This window comes from Pieris rapae, chromosome 17 (genome assembly GCF_905147795.1).
Source record: "Pieris rapae chromosome 17, ilPieRapa1.1, whole genome shotgun sequence".
Taxonomy (NCBI): domain Eukaryota; kingdom Metazoa; phylum Arthropoda; class Insecta; order Lepidoptera; family Pieridae; genus Pieris; species Pieris rapae.
Genome location: NC_059525.1, coordinates 6,962,372 through 6,982,098, shown reverse-complemented (window position 1 = coordinate 6,982,098; position 19,727 = coordinate 6,962,372). Strand labels below are relative to the sequence as shown.

The window sequence follows — 19,727 nt, the reverse complement described above, 5'->3', positions numbered from 1 at the left end:
TTACGTATTCTGTATTACTTCAAATTTGACTTATAAAAGCTAACACTATTGTTAAAAATTGAATAATAACACTTATAACACGGCTAATAATACTTTTAACACGGCTATGGACTACCTTCCACCACGGTTGAAAAATTATGTTTGTCACTGTCGGTATCGAGTCAATCAACTAACTTACATCGAGTAAAACATATTAAACAAATACAATCATCAAATAATCTATACTGTAAATTATAAATATTAATTATAAACATAATAAAATTGTAAAGTAATAACATATCATCATAAATTCGTTACATCGTGAATCAAGTACAATCATCAAAATAAAGTAGCTTGTAAATTGAATATAAATATTATTTAAAAATAAACGTGATTTAAATAATAAATTTGTAAAATAATAACAAGTAATCTTAAATTCATTACAAATGTATGTCATTAAGATATGGATGAATAAAGGCTTATTATTACTACAAATAAAACATATGATAATGTTTAAACATTAACAATAATTATAAGTTATGTTAATGCCTGCTTCCTCTAAGTATATTATTACTGATACTATAAACGATTAGTTACGTAAGTGAGTGAACTTGGCATCGACCTACTTACTCGACATACATTCATAATATTATATTCATAATAATAAATCCAAACTTGTCTTAAATCATGAGAAACGAAGGTGAAAGCTCGTTGGATACGGCATTTAAATAATTAAATAATTCGTAAGATGCCGTTTCAGAATTTAATAGAATTGGGATGTAATTCATAATATATGATCATTATATTATAGCACTCAACACTAGTCGTCTAGTATTGAGCTTATATCGTTTTATATTGGACAAAGATAAGTGGCCTAGTAGATTCAGCAGGCGACTCTATTTGTAACTTCGATCTTCGGCATTGTATGGTGAGGGGAAACGAAAATATCGCAAGGAAACCGGTATGCCTTATACCCAGTCGGCGGTTTGTGTCAGGCACTAGGCTTATCACCTACTCGTATTAGACAGAACAAATGATCACGAAACATATCCGAAGCGCAGACCTTAAAAGGTTGTAGCGCCATTTTTATTTTTCTTATTGGACAGGTTCTACATAAAAATAACGGTAATTTAATGTTTATTTTGTTAATTCATTAATGTTTTTATAAACATATAAAAACAGTATGGATTGTATATTATAGTCTTATACAAACATCATACTGAAAAAATATAACAAAATACTTAACCTAACTAAATTAATAAGAATTAAAAAACTTAATGAAAGTAGTACATGATATATCAACTACTATAATTATTTTAGATACATTGTTAAAGGAAAATAAAAGGGATAAAAGGATCACGTAGAATGTTAACTTTTTTTATAGCTCATTGAAGAAAATCAGCCACTGTATAAAATACCGCATCCATTTAAGCTTATTCGTCGCTTGTGAAATATGAATTTCAAGTACGCAATTGTGAAGTTTCGGCAGTTGGTATATAAGCTGGCCATCGAGGAGATCAAGTTAGATATTTCGGCTACCTCCTCACGGTATCATCTACTGTTCGCTACCAAAAACTACTAAACATGCAGAAATTCGTGAGTGTTTTTTTGATTTTTTTAATTAGCAATCTAAAATTCGCAGTGTAGTTAAAATATATCTAATTGTTTAATACATATAGTTAAAGTGCATTATGAATTAAAATTCCCAGTCAGTAAAGAAATTATATCTTTATTAAATTAATTAACAATTCTGAGTGCTTGATTAAGGCTCTGAGGCTTGGTTTAATAGTTGGAATACATTATTTAGAGTCACCATGGGGTTATATTGAAAAGTTTCATTAATTAAAGAAAAAAATATTGATTTTCAAAACACGAGAGTAAATATTTCATTTCCACGACATAGTTGAATGATGAAAAAAAGGCACAACAAAATGTACTTCGAGAGAGATGTTTTGCTTTTACGATTACCTATCGATGCGACTATTAGTATAAACTAGTATTTGTAATTAAGAAAAAAGTTCCAATATGTTTTGTACAAAAAGGTCATATATAAATATTTTATTTATTCATTATCTTTTTACACTCTAATCTGATCAGGTCAGGTCGCGTCTACCAGTCAAACTAACCTTTAACATCTTTTGTTTCGAAATTGTCCATTAACGAAACGACTATTTCTAACTGTGATCAGATAAGTTTGAAGTGATCGTTAGGGATTCAATTTAAATTTTAAATAAGTTATCTATAATTACGAAATATTAAGAAACTATTGTAAAGTAATAGTTAAATGTTAATTAACCGTGTTGTGTTTTTAAAGAACTTACAGGTTTACCGGACACAAGCTTTCAATTGTTTTAGTTAAACTTATAAAGTTCTTTGCTTCGCTATTTACTTCAAACATTGCGAGGAGACACACATACATGACCGTAATATTGTAATTTTAAATGAAATCTTTCATCAACAGACAGTAATTTTTGCTTCAAAGGTTATTTTTACGTTTTCATTGTACTAATTCTTTCGGCAATAATACATATATAAGTAGTATACAAACATAATAGTAGCATTATATCAAAGCCTCGAATAAAGAATTATATATTCAATGTAAGGTATTGTCTGGTATACGAATTACCAATAATCATATAATAAATTCGATCATAAAAACTTGAATTCCTTTTAGCTTTTTCGCTGAGTTTGGTTCCATTAGGTTCCACAAGGTAAACGAAATTGCTAATTTACTTTATTTTACAATATAAGTCAATATTCATCTAATGGCATTTTCTTATTGTAAATAGTTTTTGATGATAACGCCGGGCATGTCCAGTAACCCCCAAGTAAAACAAAAGACAAAACGTATTAATATTAGTCCATTTGCTATCAAAAGCAAATGGACTAATATTATCCAAAGACAAGCGGGTCGATTCCGTTATTAACAATTAAAGTCTTTCTTTTCACATTCCGGACAGATCTTTGTACCCGTGTGTATAGTCCTTTTTACTTTGACAGTGTAACTTGATATATTACAGGTGTTATTCGCTGCTTTCGTGGCATGCGCCGCCGCCGCCCCAGGAGTTCTCCTTCAACAGACCCCAGTTGTTGCAGTCCACAGCCCAGTGGTTCACACCGTCCCAGTTGTGGGTTCCAAAACCACCATCACCAAGAGCAGCCAGGTTGTCAGCCACGGATCTCCAGTGGTGCACGCCGTCCACACACCTGTGGTCGCTACCTATCCCGTGGTCAAATCCGTTGTCACACCAGTGGTTCACGCACCAGTAGTACACGCCCCAGTGGTTCACGCACCATTGGTTCACGCCCCAGTCGTACACGCTGTTGCCCCCGTTGTAGTCAAGACCGCCCCATCAGCTGTTGCCCACAGCAGCTCAGTTGTACACCACTCTCCCATCAAGGCTCTCCCCGTTATTGCTATCCACTAATTTTTATGACTAGGCTTTAATAAACGATTTACCTCCGACATTATTGTGTATTAATTACTCCTATTTAGAATTTTATTTCAAATTTTACTTTCAATTTAATTACATGGTTTCCTTTGGTTACCGATACTTAATGAAGTCTGGGAACAAATAATGATATGTTATTTTGTAAGTTTTTCAGAAAAATAGCAAAAAGGTTAAATTACTCTAGTTGATGACGAATTCATAAAAACCTATATATTTTATTGCCATAATATGTTAAAGTCAATACTATTGATAACTGAGTTAATAAACTCCATTTCCTATGAAACAAACATATGTAAGTGTATGTCACAATTTATGCTACTTGTCTGTATATGGCCCTATACGAACTCCGTGGTAATAGTGAAAACAAAGTACACTTAATGTCAACTATCAACGGAGACGAAATTAAAAAGGAAATACAATGTCGTTTCCAACAAAATTGTTACTGGTATTAAACTTAGGATTTTTTTTTATTAAAAATTGCTTCAATACAATTTAAAAAAATTAAGATCAATGTGTTTTTAATTTCGTAAAAGTAAAAAAATAATATTGAAGGATAATGGAGTAATACAGATTAAATTTAGCTATATTCTCAAAATCATCTAATATTTTTATTATTCGGGGTAAGAACGGGTTAACGCTTTAGATTAATAGTCTCTATTTTTTTAACCCCGTGGCGTTGCAACTTCTAGGCATCAGATTTATAAACTATTAAGAAATTATAATTACTTTATCTGTGTGTTGTATTATAGTCAACATTACATCCTCGTGTCAAACTGATCAGATGTATAGTACATAATAATATTAGGTAAGTGTATACGTTATATCGCTTCAAGGAAAATCTAACTAACATACAAAAAGAATTTTTCCACGTAATTTGTTTAGAAATTCGAGCTGTTATATGGTAAATAACTAACCATATATGAACTGGGGAGGCGCAACCGAATTATTTAGATTTTTACTAAGCTGTATATATTGCGATGTTTTAGTATAGATATTTATTCGATTCAAAACCATACGATGGCGACCAAAATCGTTTGCATGGTGAGTTTTAAAAACTTTAACCTATTCATTTGCTTATCTAATCTTACTTCTCGTAAAAACTCGTTATTAGTCTGTAACGTTTTGAAGTTGTTATTTTATTCAAATGTCATCCTACAAATAATTAATCATCACTACTTTGTATGTTTTCTTTCAGCTTATACTATCAGCATTAGCTGCTGCAAGTGGCAAGCCTGCGCCGGCGCCGAAGCCAATTCTTCTGTCAGTGTTTCATCCGTTTTTCCATACACCAATTATCCACGCCCCGATCATCCACCATGTACCAATATCTGTATCTCACGTCAGCACGTTATTTTCTCATCAGATAAACCCGTTCTGGCATACTCCATTTTTCTTTAAGTAGGAGTATCGAGAAATATTGTCAAAACCCAGTATCACGATGGTATCTTTGTATAGTAGACTTGACGCTCGATGATCGGCCAGTTCTTGACCAACAAGTTTTCATGTAATTGATAAGTTAACATGTCTTCTAAATCTAAGCTGTGTAACTTCTGTAAGATAACTAACGTAAGCAAACAAACATTATTAATTAATTGTAAAACGATGTTTGTATTATATTATTTTTATTTATACGTAATTGTAACTTATGCCAGTTTAAACCAAATATTTACACACCTATTTAAGATTAAAGTTATAATACTTATATGCATTAAATAATGCAAGATATTTTCGTATTTTTATTATTTTAATTAAGCACACGGTTGTTAAATTTTAAAAAAAGTTACCTTTGTGTTACTAATATACTACTACTATCAGAAATTTGATACATGATTTCTCAAAAGGCGTCTGGGCAGTATATAATTTTTTATTTGACAAGTTAGTAATCAATTTATGTTTTACCGTAACATAAAGTTTAGTTTTAAATTTATGGGTAAATTAAAAAAAAAACAAATATTTATTTTATGTGATTGCTACCTGTGAAACGTTTTATTCCAAAACTACATTATATTTGAGCGCGTACAGATAAAGCGAGTTAGCCCATCTTTTTGCTTTTTCGCAATAACTAGTATACTCTATTAATAACAACAATGCGGTAATATAGGATAAAACATGAAATTTTAAAACTTTAAAGAATCAAGCATTTAAGTACAAAATCCAAGTTTGTTTGTTTACATAGCTTTGTTAACAAACATAAGATTTCATAAAATGTGTAACGGTATCGGCAATTTCATGTTAACAAAAAAAGCTGAAAGGTAATTTATCATAAGGATTCGATACGTGATACCTGTTTACCTACCGACCTAGTTAGGCATGTAGGTTAACAATACAACCTAACCAGCGGCTGATTACACTTGTCCTCAGGGGACCGGAAATTCTCGTCCTATTTAGGTATATGAAACTAACGTATTGGTTCATTCGACGGGCTGAAGTACCTTTATATACATATATAGATATAATCCGACGCGCAGCAATAATAATAAAAAAGCCTTTTATTTCAGTTACCTTAAATTTCTACTTCTATCGTATCATTCTTTCTAGATATCTGTGTCCCCTTTTTGGAAAAGGCCTGCTCCAAATATTTCCATTTTTGTCTGCACTGTGCCACCTGTTCTTTTCTTTTTGTGTCGTATAAAGCCAAATTCTTTTACCAAATGTTAAATGTTAAATATTTAGTGTGAGAGAAAAGCCAAAAAATCCATAGAAAACAAATCAGTTACACTCTTATAATCAAAGTACACTTCGTTTATGCTTTTGTATACAAGACAAAAAAGGACATTAGCTAAAAGGGTAGAATTATAATGGATTATTTTTAATGTATAATATAGCCTTCTGGCCCGGCCCATACATTACGGGAGAAGGTTGGAAATTTAAAAGCAAGTTACTTCATGAAAATGAACAAACCATACAAAGTATAATATCGAAAGTATTTATAATACAAATATATTATTGATTGTGGTTTACATCAAACGCGTTCTCAGGTGAACGAATCTTTGATCGTCTGTAAGACAGTACTTATTTTTCCACACATTATTATCTATACATTTTACGATATAAGATTTTTTATTCAACATAATCGTATTGTTTTACTAGCATTGGTTGGTTATTATGAATAAATAAAATAAATAAATAATAAACCAGTGTTTACTGAGATGAGATAAAAGAACTTGAATTAGGCCGCCATGTTGTTTCCTTCAATGTCCCCAAACTTTTTCAAAAATAAATATTAATTCTCTAAATGGAATTATCTTAAAAAGCTTCTAAGAGTTTTGTCGTGAAGGCTTAACAATCAAAACCTATAAACTTTCTAGATTGTTTATCAAATTTTGGTTGATTTTTATTTAATCTTGTTGATTTAAAATTTCATTTAATTGCTTTGTAATAGTGATAATGATCCACATTGCTTAAAAAACCTTTGGGTTAAAGCAATGTACCAGCTGTACCAGTGCCTGATTCGTGGTATGTGCACTTTAATTTAAAAAATGCACATCTTCTACTCAATGTATGCCAGCCACAGAAGACAAACCAACAAAGAAAAATAATTCATAAAATAGACACAGATATTTATCTCTATTTAGACATTTGCGAAAAATAGCAGCGCTGCGACGTTTTGAGGTCCTTTAAAGGTCTCTCAGATTTATCAATCTGTTTCGTGGTAATTTGCTTTTGTTAATACACGAGTAGATGATATATACCTTTTTAATCCCCTGGTATGTCTGACAGACGCCGTCAACTTTTTATCTAAGGCGTCACGATGTTTTCCTTACGAGAAATTACACATAGACAGAGAGTCCATCGGTGCACAGTTCTCTAAAGTTACCACCACAGAGATGAGAGTCACACGCTGACACCACAGGGCCAATACAGCTCACACATAATCTTGCCTAGTAATATATTATATGCTTTCATAACGATGATTGTAATAGCAATACTTTAGCTATCGTATCAGATCAAAAGAACTATCTAGAATAAATCGTAATTCTACATATCTAGCGATAATTATGTAATTAATGTACTATCAACCAGTGTAAAGTGCAAAAAAAGCGCCATTGACCGACATATAAACGACCTCACAGCCTTAACTAGAATGTCACCGGGCCATGGGGCTAATACGACCGTATCTTATTTTAATTCTAACCCGACTTAACATAGTAATATTATGTATATCAGCCAGACTCTGTGAATAAATGTTTTTATATATAAATTTAATTTGCCGAGTAGCGAGAAGTAAAAAAAGTTGAGTACCATTTGTAAGAAAGTCCAGAAATTAGCGTAAGCAGTATGAACTTTTATAAATCTTTATTCTGATATAGTAACGCGATAAACATAAAAACTGCCGAAGGGATTTTCATAAGAGTTTCACACATGAGTGAAACACAAAAAATCACACATTTGACACAGGGGGAAAACGGGCAGGAGGCTCACCTGATGTTAAGTGATACCGCCGCCCATGGACACGCTCAATGCCAGAGGGTTCGCGAGTGCGTTGGCGGCCTTTTAAGAATTGATACACTCTTCTCTTGAAGGACCCTAAGTCTTAAATATTGAATAGTAAACAAAAAAATAATATTCCATATATTATTTATACAAGATAAAATAAAGGAAATCCTCGCGGGATTATAGCGATTTATAGTTGCTTGCCAATTTGCTTCCCTTCAAACCTTCGAGAATAATATTCCAAAGCGACGTATTTCCCATTGGCAAAAGCAAGGTTAGGTCCCAGCTTTGGGTGGCGCTGAACTTGGCATACACCTGCGTTTTTGTGAGGTTTGGCGGTTAATCCTACTGCCTATATATAATTTTTATAATAAATATAGTTGAACGCTTATTAAGACAATAACGTTAGACGTTTTGGAAAGGTTTGCTGACAAGCATTACATTAAGAGTGTAACCTCTCTCCTGGGAATCATCACACACAAAAATGTCAACAAAAACTGATTCTACACGCTTTAACAGGAAAATATAGAATGCTTTATACTTAATAACTATTGCTAACTAACAAAATATTAATCCTGATCTAAAATGGAATGTTATTAAAAAAGTACAGCAAAAGTGAGAAAAAAAATTCAATTGCATAGTGATTTTTTTTAAGTAAGAAATCTTTGTTATAGTTTATGTAATCTCTAAAAAGGGCTGGCCGTAATATTACGTGATTAATTCTCCATAGAATATAATAAAACAATTATTAATATCAACGTCAATACCTATTCAAATTTATTATAAGGAAGAATTGAGAAAAATGATACCACGTAAAACAATTATATCATCAGTAACAATAACGATTACAAAAGTCGGGAAGTCTATAACATTTATGTCTATGGTGTAAGGCTATACATAGATAAGTATATATAGACAGATAAACTGTGGTTAGCTCACACAGGACCTGTTTATCAAGATGACACGACTTCTGCTTATCGTAAGTACCTTTACTACCTAATTAAGTTATACTTACCTGACATACGACCTACATTGTCGTTGTTTCGTTATTTATATGATTATTTATAATAATATGTTATAAAAAATATTTTGCCGCGTTATTCGGTCGCACTCCTTAAACACATCGTAAGAGATGGACTATTTTTGTAAAATGATTTATTTACACTAGGTTTCAGTTTGAGAAAAACTAATATTAAAAATTATAATATTATGGATAACAAGCTATCTCGTCCAAGCAAACCTTATAAGAAAAAAAATTATCCATATAATCCATAGTGCAAAACCAAATCTTATAAAAATATATATTATATAAAATCAATAATCTTAATTTAATATAATTTTAAAAAATAAAACAAAAAGATAATCTCATGGATTCATTGGATTCACGGATTTGCAAAAGAATAAGAAATACAAGAATAACAACAATTAGGATAGAGCAGAAGTAGAATTTCTAATGTAATATTTGATGATTAAGAAATAGATCGTACATTGCATACCACTAGGTAATTTAGGTGTGCTTCTCCATTTTTATATTCACAAATAGGATATAATATAATCTGATGCTAGGACCTAGTTAACACTGGGGAAAATGCGGTAAGCAGTCAGAAAGGGCTACCTAATTAATCTTTCAATTAATAACAATTATGTTTTCAGCTCTTCGCAGTAGTAGCGGTAATAGTGGCGGAGCCATCGCCCGGATACATAGCCCATTCAGCGGTATATCCAGGAATCCACCATGCTCCTCTATACCACGCACCAATCGTCCACCACGCACCTATATACCACCACGCGCCGATATACCACCACGCCCCAATTGTGCATCACTCTCCTATCATAGCACATCCACCCGTCGTTAAATACAAAGTGAAATCACATTACCATCTCTTTGGAAAATAAATTTATTTTAAATATATCTGGTATTATTTACCATAACATAAAAATTGTTATACGAGCAATTATTATTACCTATTTTAATAAGTCTGTGTTTGATTTACAAAGTACTGGGAGATATTTAAATGTATGTATTCGCAATGAGGCGGCCGAGGATTTGACACGTGTATTTCAAGTGGGTCGTAATAGTAAGTTATGATTAGTTTAGTTCCGTTGTATATTCATTCATGTTTGTGGTAAAGTCGAAATAAATGTTTGAATGAAATCGACTAATTTTAGACATCAATATGCAAGGAAGAATATTTAGAACAAAGAGATTTGCATTTACATTGTAGAGTAACTATTATAAAACATAGTTCTGGAACTTCAATATGGGTGATTACTAATGTCTTTTGAAAGGAAGGCGGCATTCTTAACGCACCAGTTCTTCTTATTAATATGTATGTAATGTTGTATGTAACTTAAATAATTTAAGTTGGCAATTTGGCTAAATTATTAAATAAATGTTTGCTCTGCTAATGATATTACTTGTAAAAAGGTACGCTAATATATCCTAAGGCCTAAGGGTACATAACGCGATATTTTATTACATATCTGGCCCGGTTAACATCTTTTATCTACATATGTTTATGTCAAAATTTAATATAACATTTTTAAAACATACCAAAAAGATCCCCGTACTACAGATGTTATGATGATGATAAATATATTCAGGTGACAATTTTTTTATTTCTAAAAACACAAAAGACTGAATTGATTGAAATTAATTAATAAAAAATTTGGTATTTCTCTTTAGAATTTATTTAAGTTTCCTACTACCCTTTATAAGGCCCTGAACACACACAAATACTTCGAGATTAGATAGACAAAGGAACAATAATTCATTTTCATATGTATGTAAAGGGAGGATAAAACTTGCTGAGTTTCTTGCCCGTTCTTCTCAGAACAAGACCTCCTGGTAGTCTTGCGAACGGATGGCGTAGTTTTGCTCTTTCGCGAATTTTGTAAACGTTTTTGACGTTCATAAGCATGCCTTAAGTCGCATCTAAACTGAATAAACAAATTTTGATTTGATTTGATTTGATATATATATGTCCAACGGTAAAAGACGAAAGTAAGGACGAGTGGTAATAAAATTAGTTATGTGTCATAATAAAAACTTTAGAAGTATTCATGAAAGAATATCAGTACTCGGTAATACGACCCCACATATTGACCCCGTAATCGATAACCTTTAGAAAGTGAAGGTGGATTAGTTATAATTACTTAATGGTGACATTTGGATTGTGTTTCACGTTTAAATTATCTGCAATTTTTTTAGCTATGTTAATCACATACTTAAAAAAACACACACATCATTTTAAGAATGTTATAATATTATTTATATGTATATACTATAAGACTTGAAGAAGCATGGTTAGGATTTTTCCACAACAGCGATTCTTCCTCTTAGGGTCCTTCAAGTAAATTTTAAAAGATCGGCAACGCCGCCCGAGCTTTTTAGTAATGTGTCCATGGATGATATGACCGATATTCGCACAAGTTCACGCTAGGCAAAAACGCAAGTAAACGAAGACATTTTTAATTATATTTTTCAACACTAAGATTGTAAGTATTATTCCCAGAAGTACATATATATAAAATTTGCTTGTACTAAAGGCAAACATTACGAGTGATTTAATAACAAATATACATACGTCAGGCTACCAACTTGTCTATAAAAGAAAGGACTAATTCGGGAACCAAGGTCAATAAATGGTTGTAGTGTTAATAGATTAACATTAGTTGTACCAACGTTTTCCATTATTGCCCTATTTCTAAAAAGCACAGTTGGAGCAGTTACGTTACTAAATAAATGAAAAGTTTGCATTGGCTCCATACTGCATTTGTTGTGATTCGAAATCCATTCAACCTTAATTTAAAGTTTTAAATTTAATTCAAGTTGTTCAAGAAAAATCAATTTAAAAGAGGCTCTTCTATTTCCGACTGTAATGAAACTTGTAACAGAAGTTTTACTATGTCGCTTCAAAAATCACTTTTATGTTTTTCGTTAGTTTTACGCAACTCGTCGGTATAAAATATATATAATTTTGTTTACTGTGTGCTAGTAGACAGTGAAATGTATAAATTATTAAATTATTGTTGATTAAAATTATGAATAATACATACAATCGAGATTACTTGAACATACAATGGCATCTTATTGCGTCCTCCTTTAAAGAATATCCCCCATCCAATTACTAGCCGCATCATTATGCACTTAACCAAACCTAAGAATAACATAGCCAACGGTCATTGACCCGATCAATTAGACGCCCAATATCTATAATGACTGGCTTTTCAATTTAATTACTGAGTAGCGACTGTGAATACTAAATGAGATGGTAATTGCTAAGTTCGTTCTGCAGATAGCGGTTGTGCAAATTGGCACGAAATTAGGAAGACTCGTTCGCACTGGGATACGGTAACTTTAACAACCTTTGATGATTTCCAAGTTATTGTTTTAAGTTCTGTTACGTCTAGTCAGTGTTTTAACCTGCGACCAACCATTGTGCGTTCGAATTTCGAAGTTCGAATTCGATGAGGCACAAAACTTGTGCACTATAGAATGTTTAATATAACATGTACTAACTGACGTGAGACCGATCTTGAATTGGATTATCATGATTCATGTTCACTTTTTACTTTTTGTTTTTTATTTCATTTTTATTTTCTCTAGATTAATATAAATATATTTTGTTTTTTATATAACTTCTGGTTATGCACTTCTTGCACTCATCATTATAAATAAAAATTTATTGTTTTCTTTTCTTACTAGGGTTGCCTGGAAGAGATCGCTTGTTAGCGATAAGGCCGCCCGTTGCATCCCTTGTAATTTATATATATTGTGTTATTTGTGTTTCTTTCTAGCAACGAAGTGTAAATAAATAAATAAATGTAGTCATAAATATTGTAGGGAACCCTGCATTCCTAGACCTAATAATGTACGACATGTGTTAGGTAGTTAGTTAAGTTAATGTCCTATAACCCCTAGGTGGAGCAGAGGGCGTCCACAGTGAGTCTCCATCGCGTTCGGTCTTGAGCCTCGTATTTCACCTCGCTCAAAGTCCTACCGGCTCTCTTTGCCTCGTCTGCTACTGTACGGCGCCGGGTTTGCTTGGGACCGCCCCATTTTCGCTTTCCTTGCGGGTTCCAATCAAGCGCCTGCTTGAGAATATGATTGGGGTCCCTTCGAAGTGTATGACCTATCCAATTCCACTTGCGTCTCATGTGTTAGCATATAAAATATTTTTTTTTAATTCAAATGTTTTTTCCAGAAACATTATCCATAAGTAAAAACATACGGTGTTACGGCTTTAAGCTAAAACTATTATCGATCAAACTAGTTTGAACTTAATCTTGATAATATTGAAATTGTTTTCCGGACATTAAACCCTCATCGAAGTAAATTAGATATAACTTAATAATTTAAATTGCCAAGTTAAGACTCACGTTGTTAGAGATTAGATTTAGATTCAAATCTTCAGACTCCTGTATTTCAAACGTTTTTTTTAACAATTGGGAGTCAATTATTATTTCACCTATTATAAGATGTTTTAAGAAACCATTTATTTATCCAGCATCTTATATTACACATTAATACAAATTATAAAATATAATCCTGTGGCGCTACAACCATATATGGTTGTTAACCTTACATTGGATATGTTTCTTTGATAATTTTATTTTATACGTAAGTATGTGATCAACCTTCATTATATGTATTTTTAATACATTTACCAATTTTAAAGTACCTTATAATATAAATAATTGGTATTCATATATAACTACCTTAAGAAATGTGCTATTATATGTATATGTATTACTATGCCTATTTTATATTCTTATGCGAGTGGGGACTCATCGTATCGGCTCCGCTACTCTCTTGTTGTTGTGAGTGACGCATTTTACTATGAAGATTCTTAATATTATGGCTAACATACTAAAAATGTCTTTGATTTTTGGGTCTAAGATAAGATGATTTTTCACGACGTTAACTATGAACGCAGGTGCCACATTAATGGCGCTCAGAGAAAAATCTTCATGATGAATCCTTAAGTCTGCTATTTATTAAAATTAATATTTTTCGCACTCGACTTTACAGAATAATATACACCAAATTTATAAAAAGGTTTGAAGCAGGTTGCAAATATGAAAATATTTATTACTTACAACAGATATTCGTTCGTCTTCCATTTGCAATATTAATTTTTGCTATTGTCCCTTTGTATATAATATAGTATATTATTTGTGTAGGCACTTAGATCGCACATAACAGTAAAGAACTAATAACGAGTTAATAGAGCAACAAGCCGGCTTAATTTTTTTTACGTAATTAGTTTGAGTTTTACCATGGTATTAAATAGTTAATGAATGCCAATATCTACGAAAAATATTGTTAATATTGAGCTAATAAAACACTCTTTGTACTTAATAAACATTTAGTTCCCCAAAAACGTAGTATTTTCATACTGTTTAGTAGTAAACATAAAATAAATATTTGCTTCCAATATATAACATAAATTAATGAAATACACGGCATAATTGAGAGACTGGAAACCACTATGTTTTCATATATCCCTGCCAGTATCCATGTTGGTTTTGTTTAATCTCGTAATATAGCTCATAATATGTATTTTTTTTATAAAAACAGATTATTTTAATTAATAATATATCTGAGCTACTAAATTCATAATTTAAATAACACAAATCTCTAAAATTTGGGAAAGATTTAATGAATAAACTCTTGTTCAGTAAACCAAATAAAAGAAACAATAGACAACAACCTGACTTTTGTTTTTAAATCTCATAATGTGAATGAGAAAAAAGACTATGAAACATCTTCAAAATATCGACCAGAAATCCGAATAGCATAGATAGTTAATAATGTTGTCGTAATAGCCTTGCATTTTTTATAATTAAATTATGCAAGCGCTATTGAGTGTGTTTGTGCAAATAAAAATGTAATCAGAAATACAATGACCTGAGTTGTAATAAGGAAAAGCAATTAACGAGTCGATGCAAAATATCCGATACATAGATAGCTTCCTCAATGCCTTATATTGTGATCAGTTTGTTTACTAGAGCGCTTATGTATTTTAATTTTAATTATACATTTTAGGTCTTGGCCTCATCTGTATCTGTTTTATGATCATTCTTAATAGGCAAGTAGGTGATCAGCCTCTGGTGCCTGACACATGCCGACGACTCGACTCGACGAGCGTTTCCCCTTTGAATAGCTAGACTAATTCACTAATTCTTTGTCCCAGGTAGCTGTCACCTCTTCTGTCTCCAGTGATATCGACGAACCCTTTTGATATTTCCCTAAAAAGCCTTATAGCGGTAGGACCCCACGGACCAAGGGTCTCGACACCGAATGGGACAAAATCATATTCGGAGCCTAGACCCCTGTATTTGCAGACTTTAGCTTTTTCAGCCGCACCGGCTCTGTTGATATCTGCTTCATTGATATTGTTAAGTCAAGACTTCTATCAAGCCAAAATTAATGTTGTTATAATTGTTAATTTGTGAAGGAACATCAGAGCTTCATCCACAGCTTTTTATTTCCAGCAACCTATTTATTTCCCAGTTTTAGAACCAAAGCGTCGTCAAAGTGTCTTCCGGTATCGCGTACTTACCACGGTGAACTCGATGGAGGCTAATCTTTCGCCCATAGGTGTTAATCGAGATTGTTCATCTAAGAGTTAATGTCGCGTTCTATATTGCATAGTATATTAATATGTATATATTGCAGGAATTAGACCGTTAACCTTAACGAAGCTATCGGATACAATTAATTTTCTGTAAATGTGTCGTGATCTTGCGAACAAAATCTCTGTTGTGCTTATTTACAGGATGTTATATTGTTGTTAAAAGATCAAGGTGTACGTATTTATTAATTTGTCGTTCTTTATATGAAATTATTTTTAATCTAGGGCAGATAAAATTAGATAAATAAATATCTATAAATAAATAGAATATGATATAAATAAGCATATGAGTCGATTGATTTATTTTATGAAAATAAATATATGTATTTGAAAATTCTCAAAAAACGGAGAAAAAATTATAAATCAAAAACTGGTGACAAATCCTTAGAAGCTCTCACCTCACCTTAAAAAAGTAGACGCTAGCTTTTAATATAAATGTGAAAGTAAATATTTTATATGTATCGATGTAAAAATATTGTATAGCTGATAAGAGTGATTTCTTCGCCATGTAAGAGGTCTTATCAAAATTCCGATGCTTGTATTTGATATCTAAATATTCAGGCTTCTTCGTCCTTTGATGGATTACGTTCATAGTTGCCTCCAACTGAGCTTTCGTATTTTTTCGTTCTATTTTCATATTTTCTTAGGTCTTCAGGGACATATTTCTGCGTCAAAAGTTTCGTAAAAAAAAAACAATATATTTCTTATACAAGTTATACGTGGTGACTAGTTTGTTAAATTCGAATTCGCCAAAAGCTGTGTAAAAGAAAAAAAAATATTTTGTTTTTTTTAATTCATATTTTTAGTGGCCTGGGGATTTTAAATTTGGAATTTTCCTACTAAAGCATTTGCATATTTAAAACTCGTGGAAACAACACCCTGTACTTAGTGATTGTACTAAGACGCAGATTTCTCAACGAAGGTAAGGATTTATACAAGATCATGGAAATAACGGATATATAAGGACTACGGCAGTTCGTTAGACACAGTCACATTGATACAATAGCACAATGATCAAGCTGGTAAGATCTTATTATATATCTAAATTTAAATTAAATAAAATTTCTTCCTTACTTATAATAAAATATTACTATTATTACTCTGTCAAAGTTTATGATATATTTATTTATTAAAACCGTTTTCGTTGGTTTTAATTATTTATATATTGTTACTAGCGGATCCGACAGGCGTTGTCCTGTCTACACGTCTTTAATTTCAAAATTTCAATTTTTAATAAGCCATTTTGATGAAAATTATTATTCAAATGTTATGACAATATCTAACGATCCAGCACATGGTCACACACGATATAACACAATGATAACAAAACTTTTTTTAAATTTCGGGACAGACTAAAATTAAAATTCGAATATTATTTAAAATTTGACACTGCGATGGTAGCGCCGTCTGTCGGATCCAATGTAAAACATTCCAAAATCAACAACAACTAATAAATTGAAAATTAATTAAAAAAACATTGTCCAGCGGACAAAATTGTGAATCTAAACCATTCCTAGATCCCCTTGAACACACACAAAAAATTTCGTCTAAATCGGTCCAGTCGTTTAGGAGGAGTTCAGACACATACACACGCACACAAGAAATATATATATTGTTATTTATCAATAACAGTAGGAATCAAAACTACTAAAGTTTTGAGATCCATAATCAGAGATTACTTTTTTTTTCAATGTTTGCTTGCTGCAACTTAACCCTTTAGTTTATAAAGTTACTGTTGTCTCTGGGAATTTAATCAACGACTACCTACATGTGGACACTATTAACCACATAGACTGGGCATTTTTTATAGCTTATTACTTGAGATTTATTAATTATTCTTGTTTTTTTTACATACATTTTTAATTATACTTAATGTAAATGCAATTTAAGCGTTATTTTCATAAAACATTATTAAAAACGTTTTCAATAGAAAATATTTTAAATAATTTTTTTTTCTTTAATTTTGTAAATAAAATATGATTGCTAATTATCTATGTAATTATTGGATATTAGTAATTGTTTCAATACCGTTTTTATTAAATATATATTAGATATTTTTTTTATTCAATTCCAATGACTTTTACTTCCTTAGTTATTTTCTTATTCCTAAAACATCTTTAATATATTTAAATCATATTTCAGGTAGTTCTGTTCGCTCTAGTAGCCGTAGCAAGCGCGGGGGTGATTGCTCCAATCGTCCCTGTTGCTCACCCAGTGGTTCATCACGTGGCCCCAGTGGTTCCAGTGGCATCGGTGCACTCCGCAGTAGTTCACCACAGACCCATCGTCCACGCCCCGTTGGTGCATGCTCCACTGGTTCACGCTGCTCCAGTGGTGCCCATTGTTAAACACCACTCGCCGATCCTTATCCACCATTAATAAAATACATTATTTTATATATTTCTGTCTTTTTCATTTCGTATTTTTGTTAAAGTCCACCGTGAGCACATCAAATAAAACAATAAACCAATGGCACAATGTAAATGTAAAAGCAAACAACCTATTTAGGTCCGGACCTCAGAATTCTGCATCACTTTCAGAATCATTTGTCAATCTAATAGGCAAGTGTAGGTGTAAGAGTGTAGGTGTGAGTTGCAGTGCCACTGTGTTTTTTTTTTTTGTAAATTGGTTAGTAGCGTTACTAGTATGGTAATTATTTCTCTATATATTTGATAACAAAACTTGATCTTATAGTATATCCACACTTATATATAGATACTCATAATATAATGCAACAAACATACCCAATGTTCACGATATAAAGGCGTATAAATTAAAGCTATATTCTAAAGGCTGCTAAAAAAATATTCAATCAATTTCAAATAAAACTCGGATTACTATCACAATGCGGAATTCTCACAATATCGCGACCTTGGTTTACAGAAAATTGAATTTGCCTGCACAAACTGCCTCGTTCCGACCTTTTTAGGGAAATAAGGGACCACCGTAACCTTGCCAAGGATTGGAACTTAGAAATCCATTTTACAAATGCGTTTCGCCTTGAGAACTGTTGAATCCCTAAACTTAGCATTACGTAAGAAAATTTGCGCCTTTCATTTAATTAATATTTATACAAAGGTCTATCTACATACACCGATCCGACCTACCATGGATAGCTTGTATCGACAAATGGCTATTACAACCCGTCAATTGATTAATGGCACACTTTTATCAATATTTGGATTAGGATGTCTATCTCAGATGATCAAAAATGGATTGAGATAGGTTATTGGGTTTGGCCGTAAGTCGTTACGGTTTCGAAATACCTAGTATGGATGCCGGTTCCACAAATTGGTGTAGCGCAATAGTGATCGCACAGCCCACAAGGGGCTGAAGCTACTATATTTAAAATTTAAAATAGTCTCTCTTGAACTATTAAAATGCTACAGAAAAGAAATGATATACATTAAAAACAGCTTCATTAATCTTATATTACTTAGATAACTTAATATAAAGACAAATATGAAACGTGTTCATCACATTAAAACAAATGTAATATGCACTAACTGCATGTTAAATGAATATCATAATATGTAGTTGTCGTGTGGAAAAGCTCATAAAACCGAGATTAATTACTTACGTGAGTCGCACTCTCAAACATGGTAGCCGAATTGTTGACTTAAAGCTTGGGCATACTGGAGTAAAGTCACGTAATTGTATAGTAATGTGGATGGCCTTTTCCTAATTACATGAAAATAAACTAATCAATTTTTCTTGTCTTTTTGGTTCCTAAGCTTGGAGCTTGTAGGCTTAGTATATAGGTAGGTACACTTATAATTAAATATAAAAGAAATTTGAAGGGTCTGAATTTTCATTCATTATCAGATCTTGAAGGGCGAGAGGATGACAAGAACTGGTATCTCACTTATATGGTAACAGGCAAAAAAATTGTGTAACATATGACATATAATAATGAATAAGATTGAAGCATCTGCAACTTATAATTATAATTAATATAACTTTATTTAACAAATGAAATGAATTTAACTACTCATTTTATTGGAACAAATGCCTTGTGCAATTAAATATTACTACAACTATATATTTTCCGTCATGGAAATTCAGACAAAATGATTTAATCTGTTCAAAACCTTAACCTTAATAGCTGTTATTTTCCCTTAATTTAGTCAGTTAAGGTATAATAAGACCATTGTAATATAACTTTCAACACTTAAACACAACGAGAAAAATATATTTTTCACATAGGTTCTAATTTGTTAAT

At 31.8% G+C, this 19,727-nt stretch overlaps 3 protein-coding genes across 3 annotated transcripts in view; 2 read left to right on the top strand and 1 right to left on the bottom strand.

Moving 5' to 3' along the window:
- LOC111001548 (neuropeptide SIFamide receptor-like) overlaps positions 1–19,727 on the bottom strand; it is an 88,301-nt gene that overhangs the window by 23,651 nt on the left and 44,923 nt on the right. The window lies entirely within an intron of this gene.
- On the top strand, positions 1,488–3,445 carry LOC110997749 (pupal cuticle protein G1A-like). Its single transcript, XM_022266055.2, has 2 exons — positions 1,488–1,575; positions 3,000–3,445. Exons 1-2 carry the CDS (start codon positions 1,564–1,566, stop codon positions 3,405–3,407), a joined length of 420 nt encoding a protein of 139 aa, XP_022121747.2. The 5' UTR covers positions 1,488–1,563; the 3' UTR covers positions 3,408–3,445.
- On the top strand, positions 8,760–9,775 carry LOC110997750. Its single transcript, XM_022266056.2, has 2 exons — positions 8,760–8,844; positions 9,519–9,775. The coding sequence occupies exons 1-2, from the start codon at positions 8,824–8,826 to the stop codon at positions 9,759–9,761; spliced, it is 264 nt and encodes an 87-aa protein (XP_022121748.2). The 5' UTR covers positions 8,760–8,823; the 3' UTR covers positions 9,762–9,775.

What these genes read in the sequence shown, in the direction of transcription:
- LOC110997750 (XM_022266056.2), top strand. Translation starts at nt 8,824, where the DNA reads ATGACACGACTTCTGCTTATC. An exon ending in TGACACGACTTCTGCTTATC is followed by an intron (nt 8,845 to 9,518) that starts GTAAGTACCTTT and finishes TTATGTTTTCAG; the next exon opens with CTCTTCGCAGTAGTAGCGGT.